Here is a 12,166-nt window from a genome sequence, read left to right as displayed (position 1 = left end):
TAGGCAGTGATATTTCACAGAAAGCATTACCTATATAGAGTTACTTATTTTCCCCTGGGCACCTGTGACTATGTAGTGCTTGATATTTATAATACTAAAAACACACTCTGTTGTATATAAAAACTAATATAAACGGGCTTCCCTGGTGGTGCAGTGGTTGGGTGTCCGCCTGCCGATGCAGGGGACACGGGTTCGTGCCCCGGTCCGGGAGGATCCCGCGTGCCGCGGAGCAGCTGGGCCCGTGGCCCGTGGCCGCTGGGCCTGCACGTCCAGAGCCTGTGTTCCGCAGCGGGAGAGGCCACAGCGGTGAGAGGCCCGCGTACGGCAAAAAAAAAAAAAAACTAATATAAAATCTAATCTCTACTGGATATTATTTATAAAGGAGATTTGCAGGTCTCCTTTTTGAACATTGCATCAAGATTTCCCATCCTCACTGCAAAGCTTATTGCTGGGTTTTGTCTTCCGAACAGATTCTTCGGGCCCAAAGCCGAAGCGCAGGTGGAAGAAAGATCTCTGAAAACAGCTATTCTCTGGATGACTTGGAAATAGGCCCAGGTAAGCAGAGAGTTCCATGTGTGGGAAATTTTCTAGGAAGTACTCATTAGTAACAATACCTTTTGACCTCGAAGCTGATGCTTTTAAAGGAAGAGTGGTACAAATGAAAAGAAAGGCTGCTAGATACAAGCCATTCCCAAATCTCATTGCTTTTTCCAAATAGCTTCTCTGTATTTTTAATCCAACTTTATCAACAGTAGCCTGTGTTAACCAAAGGGTAACTTTGCAGGATTATAAGGGAAGTACTGTTACCGACAGTTTTGGCTCCATGGTCATCTGGGGCTTGAGGGCTCCCATGGATGGACATTATCCCCTGTCAGGATTGGTTATGCTGTATTACTGATGCTAACATAACACCTTGAGAGCAGAATTATTATGTTTTAAAGGGGGCATATACAAGCACTTCACAAAAGAAAATAAAATCAATTAATATAGGAAAACCATCAGCCTCCTAGGAATCAAAGAAATGCAAATTAAAATGGCATGGCCATCTAATTTTTTCACATGTTAAATGAACAAAAATTTTAAAATATATAACACTCAGTGATGGTAAGGGTTCTCCTTTTAATGTTGGGAAAGTAAGTGAATGTTACCTTGTAAGTGACAGTTATAATCCTGATTTCCTTCTTTGTATTCTTTTTTTAAAATTAATTAATTAATTAATTTTATTTATTTTCTGGCTGCATTGGGTCTTCATCCCTGCATGGGCTTTCTCTAGTTGGGGCAAGCAGGGGCTACTCTTCATGGCAGTGTGCGGGCTTCTCATTGCATTGGCTTCTCTTGTTGCAGAGCACAGGCTCTAGGCGCATGGGCTTCAGTAGTTGTGGCACGTGGGCTTAGTAGTTGTGGCTCACGGGCTCTAGAGCGCAGGCTCAGTAGTTGTGGCGCACAGGCTTAGTTTCTTCGCGGCATGTGGGATCTTCCCAGACCAGGGCTTGAACCTGTGTCCCCTGCATTGGCAGGCTGATTCTTAACCACTGCACCACCAGGGAAGTCCCCCTTCTTTGTATTCTTAATAGAAGAGGTTGATTATATTAGATTACAATAGCCCAAAATTTAGAATCTTGAAATCATCCAAATCACATTTTATCTTCTAATAAAGCACATTGTTTGCAATGCTTGCAGGTCAGTTGTCACCTTCATCATTCAACTCAGAGAAAAGCGAGAGTAGGCGAAATCTGGAGTTCCCACGCCTGTCAGAAACCTCCATAAAGGATCGAATGGCCAAGTACCAGGCAGCTGTGTCCAAACAAAGCAGTTCCACCAACTATACAGTATGTGTTCAGCATCATTCATTCATTCACTCATCCAGCAAATGGTCACTGAGCACGGGAACTAAAAGTGTCTCCCAGACCCTGACCTGTGAGCCTTGGCTCCTTACTGGTCCCCAGCCATTCTCTCTTCACATAAATCCTACCCTAGCTTCATTCGTAATCCTCACCATGTTCTAATCCTGACTTTGCTTTCCTAGGCCTCATTTCCACCCCACTCATTTTTTTGTGTGATGTTACCATCCAGTAATGTCATTGAGAATTTTCCTGTTGCTTTTACTTAATCTTGTTGTTAAAGAAGTATTGATAGTATTTTATTAGTTTTAACATATACACTTATTTTTGTTTTTGAGAGAAGAAAGGGAGAATACTGGAGAGAAATATTGAATATATTCAACATTAATGTGGGATGGGGCGTTTTTTGCAATTTTTATTGATATATAATTCACCTGACATAAAAATCACCATTTTTAAATATGCAATTCAGTGATTTTTAATATATTCACAAGGTTGTGCAATCATCACCACTGTCTAATTCCAGAAATTTTCCATCACCCCAAAAAAAGAAACCCATACCTGTGCAGTGATTCCCAATTCCCCACTTCCCTCATCCCCTGGCAACCCCTAATATACTTTCTGTCTTTATGGATTTTCCTGTTCTGGACATTTCATGTAAATGAAATCATACAACATAGGGTCTACTTAATCTTTACTTCTTATGATGTAATAATTTTCTAAACAAATAGAATAGTGGATAGGAAAAAGGGGGAGAAATGACAGGAAGATGACATACTCAGTAAGCACAAAAATGTATTCTAAGTAGCATGGAGGGTCTTTCCACTTTATACTTTCCTAGGCTTAACTGGCAGGAGGACACAACTGAACTGTTTATTTTTTTTATTTTTATTTTTTGTGGTACGCGGGCCTCTCCCGTTGCGGAGCACAGGCTCCGGACGCGCAGGCTCCGCGGCCATGGCTCACGGGCCCAGCCGCTCCACGGCATGTGGGATCCTCCCGGACCGGGGCACGAACCCGCGTCCCCTGCATCGGCAGGCGGACTCTCAACCACTGTGCCACCAGGGAAGCCCTGAACTGTTTATTTGAAGTTGCCTTTTAAATGCCATTTATTCATAAGTACACACACATATATACACATGTACACATACATATATATCTTTCAAACAGTTGTTCCTTCTAAGATTTCAAATGACAAATTATTAATCTCTTGATTGTTATTTTTTAATAAAATTGGAAGAACAGTATTCACTTTTATTTGGCAGGCTGAACTAGTGCCTGTTAGAAATCACAGTGTGTATTCCAGGAGCTGAGCCTTCTTTCCCCCACCTTATGAAGTATGCATTTTCCATTAGTATTTATTGGTGGACTAAGTCTCTAGGCAGTGAGTAATCTCATCTTGATTTTTCAGTATCGATTCAAGAAGAGATATTGTGTGTAAATCAGTAGCGAAGTGGAACATCACAGGCTTGTTATTCACTGGGAGTGTGAAAAATCAGCAAATTTAGACTTCTCTTAAAAGGCAGGTCAGGAGATACAGCAAACAGATGATCTGTGGAGCTTAATTCCCCTGTTACAGGATTTTGCTGCTTCTCAGTGCCCTCCTGCTATAAACATTCTTACCAGGTGACTCCCTAAGTGGAAAAACCTGTTCAGTGACTTTGTTTTTTTAACTCCTAAATAAGAGTTTCTGCATTGCGGTTCGCCTGCTCTGTAAATTTTAAGAGTTGAGAAGTCTTAAGGAATTCTTATAAAAAGCACGTTTTATCTCATCCCCAAAGAATTTCTCAGGCCTCTTACAGAGCATGGTTGTAGCAAGGCGCACTCTCTCTGGCAATGATTCCGGAGGCTGGGCTTTGAGATGGGGGTCACAAATGAGTTTTGGGCTCTTGTACTGTTGGTTTCTGTAGTGCTGGCTGCCAGCTCCTCCTCATAGATGCACCTCCAGAGCTGTAGGCCTCAACCTGGAATTCCACACCTGAGTCAGTCGCACTCACACTCCCTTCGTTGGCCTTGTGGCCATAAATCGCTCTTTTTCTCCCCATGCCTAAAGCATCACAGAGAACAGAAGGGTACTAGATAACTAGCAGACTAAAGGTAGGAAATGTCCGCATTCATCTACCTCTGTACTGATTATGGATCTAGTAATAAAGTCAATTTTAATATTTTGCCCCAAGTGTTCTTTGCAAGGAAAACAAATATGTTTACACTTACTCCGTCCGATTCCTTATGCCTGTTTTTTTATGTTGAAGCTCTATTATGAGAAGTAAGATAAGGTATGTCTTTAGTATACTGAATGAATTTTATGCTAAAAACATGTCTTTGAAAGTCTCACAAAGAAAGGCTGTTTTATGGTATCATTAAGTATAATTTCAATTTTTATATGTATACATCATTGCTGTCTCTCTTTCCAGGCCGGGCATTTATATATATATGGTCAGTATATTTTCTTAATTATTGGCACTTGGCATCTCCTTTCCCCTGCTCCAGAATGGTCTTTTCTGGTAAAACTCACCAGCTTTGCATTCCCACAAGCTCTGCTGCTAGAAGAGTGAATCACGAGAACATTGTATGCGGGGGGTGGTCTGTGTGTGTGTCTGTATTCTAATGAGCATCCAGTTTTAGACTAGTTGTATAAATATTTAACTCTGAGGTATGTGTCCACAAAGCTGCTTTTGTCATTTCACAAGTCAATGGGTTTTGCTTGTGAGAGTTAGGGGGTTGATTTGACTTAAAGCCTCTTAAAATAATTTCTTTTTTAACATTCCAAGTTTATTTAATAGATGTGCTATGAAGAGAATCATGAGACTTTTTTTTTTAATTCACAGACTATTTTTATTTTGTAGAATGAGTTGAGAGCTAGTGGTGGTGAAATCAAAACTCATAAATTGGAGCAAAAGGAGAATGTGCCCCCGGGTCCTGAGGTCTGCATCGCCCATCAGGATGGAGAAAAGGTGGGTTGGAAAGTCTGATGTCCATTTGCCAGGGAAGCATGTGTTCTAAATTAAATGCTTAAAATTAGAAACGATTCTAACTCTAGGCTGTAGAGTGTCTGGGAATTTGGTAACAGCTGCCAGGACAGATTGTCTTTTTTGGAGGTCACATAATTTTGATTGGGGAGCTCTGCAACTTATAGCTGACCAAATAATGAACCTTCATTGGAAAATTCTTTTGCTCAGCAAATGCTCAGAGGACTTAGAGCTTAAGTAATTTTTAAAAACCTGGTTTGAATAGAGATATCGTCTTCAAAGTTATTTGTATATTATTAACTTAACACATTTTATGTAAGAAAATGTCATTCTTTCACTTCAAAGTATTTTGAAAGCTAGGCACTATGCTAAGCACAGGCAATGCTGAGCTTAGCAACTAAATGTGAACAAACCATTCCACATGGTCTTTACCTGCAAGAAAGCTAACAGAGTAGGAGGGAGATGAGTGTAGGTTGGCTATTGTAAAACAGTATAACAAGTGCCGTGAAAGGGCTATGAGGGGCCATGGAAGCTTGGACTAAGGACCCTTAACCTGACTTCCTCAAGAAGGTGATGTCTGGGACATCCCTGGTGGCGCAGTGGTTAAGAATCCACCTGCCAATGCAGGGGACGTGGGTTTGAGCCCTGGTCCGGGAAGATCCCACATGCTGTGGAGAAACTAAGCCCGTGCATCACAACTACTGAGCCTGTGCTCTAAAGCTCGCGAGCCACAACTACTGAGCCCCTGCACACTACAACTATTGAAACCTGTGTGCCTAGAGCCTGTGCTCTGCAACAAGAGAAGCCACCGCTGTGAGAAGCCCCCTCACCGCAACGAAGAGTAGCCCCTGCACACTGCAACTAGAGAAAGCCCGCATGCAACGACAAAGACCCAACGCAGCCAAAAATAAATAAATGTTAAAAAAAAAAAAAGAAGGTGATATCTGAGCCAAGTCTTGAGGGATGTGTGGAAATAGGCCAAGTGAATAAGGGGACGGTTGAGTAAAGAAAGAGAAGGGTATTCCAGAGAGAAACAACAGAGGCTTGGAAACCAGAGAACCCAACCAAGATGACTTGGATGGAGCATGAAGTACCTGTAGGCAATGGCAAGAGACAGGTGGAGGGAGAGGGCCAGGGTGGGTCTTGAAAAACCCTTAAGAGTATGATTGTAGTCCTGCGTCGGAGGAAAGCCATGGGAAGGTTTTAAGCAAATCAGGTTTTATACATTGATGGTTAGATGGATGGCTTAGTTGGATTAAGTAACAATATATATGTCAGGTGAATTTATCATTTTCTCTGCCAATCCATTACCCAGTCTTGTTGGTCTTTCTGTCAATATGATAATCAAATGTTAAGTTAGATGAGGAGAGAGCTTTCAAGTCTATTACAGTGACTAATAGGAGTATAGTCATTGTTTCTGTTACACATATTAACCCCCTTGAGGCCATTCTACAAAAGGTGAGGAGATAATTAAAATGGGTTAAGAGCAATAGTTCTCAAACTTATTTGATTATAACAGACTTTAAAATAGATATATTGACAGCATACCAACAGGAACTCATGAGATATACTACACACTTGGACCAAAGGAGGCACACAGAAAAATAGTCTCAGATTAATGGCTACAATATTTGACTCAAAGAATAGAACAGGAAAATATTTAGGAACATCAAATCGCTTTATTTTACAAAACTATATCACAAATGTATTTTGAGATAATAAGACAAACTACGTGGCAGTAATGTGTTTCATAATCATAAAATAATCAAATTACATACATCCTTGAAACAGTGGGCTCAGGCATTATTTCCATGTCACATGTCATGTATCAAGTGAGTTCTCTCATTAGACTGCCTGGTTTTCCCATTTTTTAAGTGGGAGATTATATCTTATGTATAAGTGATATGTTTGGAATTTTTCTTGTATACTGTAAAAAAGACATTTAAGAGAAAAAAATATTCCCAGCATTGAAATCCTCCCATCTGTGCTTGGAGCATAATTTGAGGAATGATCATCTGGAAAATCATGCTTGGATTGTCCCTATATCTAATTTCATGTTTCCTTCTTGATTGTCTTCGTATTGATTTGAACCTGGAACTCTGAGCTGAATTGGAGGATCAGAACATTTTAATTATAGCCTAAAAGGGTATCATTGCAGCTGAATCACAAATTGGGAAGTGGGTGGGGAAGAGAGGAGATAAAGATAGTACATAGTCTTCAAGTGTATACTGTAGGTTCATGAACCCTTGGCTGCCTTAAAATTCATAAATTTTTTCAGAGCTTCAGCTATCCTTTTGGCTCTTTGCCTAGCTTTTGTTAACCAATACCTAAGAACTATTTGAACTTCAGTTTGTTACAAAAGGACATTAATGCCAGGGTAAACTTGCCTGAAATAGAATATTTTGTCAAGGTATTGTCTTCCCGTTCTCCTCTTGTGAATGAATTTGTGCTTTTCTTTAATGAAGTGTTTGAGCAAAATCTCACATGCTCTTTCCTGGCTCTTCCTGCAGTGAAGTCATCTGGTTGGGCGTGTGCAATGATGTCATGATTGGCATTAAGTTTACCCTGCAGGTTCAAGGTGACTAAATTGGAGGTGAAAGAAGGACATCCTGGGATGGGTGCACCTCCTAATTTAGCAAGAATTGAAGAGCTTTTTATGGCCATGCACAACTTTCAGAAAATTTATTTCATATCATTAAATGAAATAACGCATGTAAAGTGGTCATTCCAATACCTGGAACATAGTAAGCATTTAATAAATGTTAACTGTTATTATACTGGTTTGGTTTATACCATGTCACAACTCCTGTAATGAACAGAGAATAAAGGGAAAAAAATGACCACGCTGCAGTCAGCCAACAACCTAATCTCCATTGTAAATTTATTCAGTACATTAGACATCCTGATATAAACACTCAGCATCACCCATAAAATCCCTGACATCTGAATGAGAGAATATTCACGAGGAGTGCACATTGGGTCACCTCTTGACCCTTCATGATTTTTGGGGGGGGGGGTGGAATTCCTTCCTCATAACCTCACTAGAAGTTCTCTGCATTTCTTTCTTTTTTTTCCCTAATATTTATTTATTATTTATTTGGCTGCATTGAGTCTTAGTTGCAGCACGTGGGATCTTTGTTGCGGCATGTGGAGTCTTTTCGTTGCAGCGCGTGGGCTTCTTTAGTTGCGGCGCGCAGGCTCTAGAGCACGCACGCTCAGTAGTTGGGGTGCACAGGCTTAGTTGCCCTGTGGAATGTGGGATCTTAGTTCCCTGACCAGGGATCGAACCCACATCCTCTGCGTCGGAAGGCGGATTCTTAGTCACTGGACCACCAGGGAAATCCCGACCCTTCATGATTTTGAGTGTGGAGGAAGATACCAGGAAGGCCTAGGGGCCAGTAGAAAGGAGAGAGAGCTGGTAGAAAGTACTTTTATTTAAATTTGATGCCAAATGGGGAAAATAATCACCTATACATAAGATTTGCCATCTTGTTAAACATTGCCATTTTGAGACCAGAACTAAAAAGGGAAACTAACCTTGAAGATAATACCAAAGGTTGGTTTTAGATAAATTTGTTTTATAGCTATCAGAAGGTCTTGTGTACCAGCAAGCTTGTTTCAGCAGAATGCATTTGTTTGGGAAATAAGGAGTTAGGAAAATAAAAGAATAGTTCCTATATGTAAAGACTTTATCTTGCCTTGGAGTGAGTTACAGTTACACGAGTTGTGGTTTGTGGTGAGGAGCTTTGCTCTCCCTGATAGAGGGTTTTGTGTTGTACCCTCCCCGCTCCTGCCTTTTTTTTGAGAGTACAAAGATATGGTTTAGAACTTCTTTTATAAAGGAAGATAATGCACACTTTGGGCAGTTGCTTGCAGTCTGTTATTTGCCTTACTCTGTAATTGAGAGGCATGTTAATATCCTCATAAAAGACATTTTGCTGCCTCTTGTTTAAATGCTCAGCTGTTCTGGGGGCCATTATTTCCCCCAGGCAACCAGTGACTGACTGGAGTCAGCAGGTTTTAACGGCATTAATAGCAGTTTGCTCTTTTGTTTTTAATGTGATTCTTAATCCACCCCCCCCACCCCACCCCCCACCCCCCCGCCTTTCTTTTTCTAGGTTTCTGCATCTGAGAATAGTCTGGCAGCCCGTTCCGCACCTGCTGAGGATGATTCCCGTAAGCTTTCACTCTTAGGTCTGGTGGAAGAGGGTCTTGTTCTCTAGCCCCTGTTTGGTTGGCGGGGGTGGTCCCCAGTTCTGTCAGTGCTGAGAATGTGTAACATATTAAACCCAGTAATGTAGCTGATCAGATCTTTCACTTGGTTTTAAGGACTGATGCTTGAGTACCCTTCACACATCCCATGCCTAAGAGAGAAGTTAAATTCAATGCAATATGATTAACTTGTGGCCAGCTGAATACTTGCAATGCTTCTCTCATTGAACTTATCCTGTCTTTTGTACCAAACCTTTTCAGGGTTAATGCTATAAAAACTATAATTTTGAAGTTTCATTTTAATAGAAGGTTGGCCAAGAAGGACTTTATTCATTTACAGGAATAAAGAATTGGTATTTGAGTAACCTTTAAAAAATATCTTTTTCTTATTTATCTAAATAGATACTATAATCCTCCCTCTGGCTAGATTCTAGACATTTTCCTGTGGGTGCTGAATTTGATCACCTTTTCATCCTATTTTGGAATCATTTTGAGCCTCTCTTCTCCCAAAGACAAAAACCTTTGTTTTTTAATATACTATGTCCACTTTTGATTCTGATGTTCAGTGTATTATTTTTTTAAATATATATGGATGTCTAGCTTCTCCTCAGGTTAATTAGTTTACTAGACATTGAAAACTCAGCAAGAAGTTGAAGTATCAGCTAAACAGATCTCTAGTAAACCCTGCCTTAAAATTTTAGAAACTTGCTGCTTGAATCCAAGAACATTCCTTTTGCAGTCATTTTGCTTGGACTAGAAATTTTTCTGAGTTTTGACTAGGTTTGCAAAACACTTTTTTGAAAAATAAGCCATAATCGTTCAGTACTTTGTTGACATAACTCTAGATTTTAGGGAATCTTTTATGGTTCCTTAGCAACTGTGTGAATGACTTCTCTGTGCCTCTTCTGAGTTTTCCATAAAACAAATATATTGGCAGGAAATTAACTTATGCAGGTGACACGTCGATGACTATGAAAAAAACTTTATGGAGTCTTTTTCCATAATCTTCATCCATGGATGTTCGCCATAGGACTGAGTCCCAAAAAGATGGTGTCAGATTATACACACTCATATACATGAGCCTGTCTTATGAAATTTCTCCCCTCACATTCCCCCATTTTCCCAAGTTCAGTTGAAACGCCCCAGAAGGAGTTGTTGGGGTTGCTAACTACCAAAAAGCCATCAAAGTCTATAAACAGCCTTAAAAAATGACAAATGCTACAGGGCAGAAGTTTCCTTATGTAGGGAGGTTTGGATTCCCGCTGCATGTGGCAAAGGGTGAGAAAGCATCTGAGTTGACACTTGTGAGAGAACAGAGAACGTAAGAGCATAGTTTTTAGCATTAGAATAATGCTTTTCTTCAACAGAAAAGCTATGTTTTTCCTGGTGTTGAAAGGACCTGTCCTTAGTGGAGGTGCCTAATATTTGCTTTGGGGAGGAACCTTTTCTGAGCCTTCCCTTGAGGTACTATAAAATGTCTTCCTTCTGTAACTCAAGCAGGTAACTCCCAGGTTAAGAGTGAGTTCCAGCAGCCTGTGCATCCCAAGCCACTAAGTCCAGATGCCAGAGCTTCCGGCCTTTCTGAAAGTTCTCCTCCCAAAGCAGTGAAGGTATGATGGTAGTTTCTCTTGGAGCCTTGTAGACATTGGTTTACTAGTAGAGCTCATTGCATCTTTTATCTTTATGTTCATTATAACCTGTTTTTGCTTTCCTGGGGATGAAAATGCCAGATAAGGGCACACGTGAGCCAGTCACTTTCCCTGGAAATCTTGCTGCTCTTGCTTAGGTGTTTGAGCCAGGAGTGGGAAGCCTCACTGATACCGCTCCAGTCTGAAATCTGGAAAGCTCATGAAAGAAAACCCAAAGTTAAAGAAGATAACCTGACTTTTTTTCTTGTTAAGTCCAAATTCATAAATCTATGAATGGGTAAAAACCTATAAAAAAGAGCAATATGAAAAATCTGTTAAAATCAGCCCATCGGATGGGAATGTGCAGTGTTACAGATTTAGTGGCTCCCTGGTCTGAGGAACTTGACCATAACATGATTGGTGGTCAGCGCGTTTAAAGAAAGAATGTGTGCGTTCCAGTGGGGGTTGACCAGTCCATTTGCTATAAAAATGGCCATTCAAATAACACTTACACTAGGTTATAATATTAGATATTAAGGAATGTCCAAAATGTTTGTACCCGAGGAAAATTTTACTAGGCTACTCAATCTGTGGTCTCCTTTCATTTACTAATTTTTTTTTTCATTCACTAATTTTTAAAAGCAGTATTTCCCCTTTCTATGAACAAGTAAATATTCCCATAAAAATAAACAAAGATAAAAAAAATCGAACACCTCTTTTAGGCTGCTCACCTAACTTGTTTTAATTGAATGCTTTGCTAATGCAGTGTTGATTTACCCACTTGGTTAATAACAAACATATCTTATACTTCTTTAGTGTCTTCCTCCTCTGGTGCTATCTTAAGGAGCTGGGTTTTCTTTCAAAGGTTTTAACATTTGAGAGAAACTCAATAGGTAGAATTAGTTTTAAGGTGGTTTGTACTGCCTCAACCTCATGCACACATCTGCCATGTTTCTATCGCACAACTGTAGGCATGATTGGTCTCTTGATGAAAGTTCTAATGCACAGAAAGGATGGAGATACTCTGTAATGACCTAGATGGGAGAAGAATCTGAAAAAGAGTGGATATATGTATATGTATAACTGATTCACTTTGCTGTACAGCAGAAACTAATACAACATTGTAAATCAACTATACTCCAATAAAAATTAGTTAAAAAAAAAAAGAAAGGATGGAGGTAAGACATAGGTGAGGGTTTGGAAGAAAGGGAGGAAAGGGGAGAATCCAGGAAAGGGGAGGTCGGGGGAAGAAGGTAAACATGAAAATTTTAGAGGAAGCAGAGATGTAAGAGGGGAGTAAGGTTTATTGAAAGGAACAAAAAGTGAAGAAAGTAGCAAGAGAAAGCAAGTAAATGAGGGAGAAAGAACTGAGCTGCGTGATGGAATCTGCACATGTACTTAACATGACCCTCTCTTCTGGCCTCGAAGTTCTGCTCATGCTGGCATCAGCACTTTTTTTTTTTTCCAGTATCTGAAGTCCAACAAAGTAGCAAATGCCACGGGGTTAATTTCCTCT

General features: G+C 40.2%; 1 protein-coding gene across 4 annotated transcripts in view; it reads left to right on the top strand.

Moving 5' to 3' along the window:
• The window catches only part of LIMA1 (LIM domain and actin binding 1), an 83,019-nt gene that overhangs the window by 61,478 nt on the left and 9,375 nt on the right, over positions 1 to 12,166 (top strand). For 2 of the 4 annotated variants that reach the window (XM_082850558.1, XM_082850559.1), the window contains 5 exons: positions 471 to 555; positions 1,681 to 1,829; positions 4,688 to 4,795; positions 8,929 to 8,986; positions 10,523 to 10,632. In XM_082850558.1, the coding sequence (XP_082706684.1) occupies positions 471 to 555; positions 1,681 to 1,829; positions 4,688 to 4,795; positions 8,929 to 8,986; positions 10,523 to 10,632 (510 nt within the window). Of the gene's footprint in view, positions 1 to 470; positions 556 to 1,680; positions 1,830 to 4,687; positions 4,796 to 8,928; positions 8,987 to 10,519; positions 10,633 to 12,166 lie in introns of all 4 variants that reach the window. The other 2 variants (XM_082850556.1, XM_082850557.1) reach the window with 1 other exon arrangement.

Source organism: Leucopleurus acutus (assembly GCF_964270905.1).
Source record: "Leucopleurus acutus genome assembly, chromosome: 11".
NCBI classification, from domain to species: Eukaryota; Metazoa; Chordata; class Mammalia; order Artiodactyla; family Delphinidae; genus Leucopleurus; species Leucopleurus acutus.
This window is presented reverse-complemented; position numbering and strand designations above follow the sequence as displayed.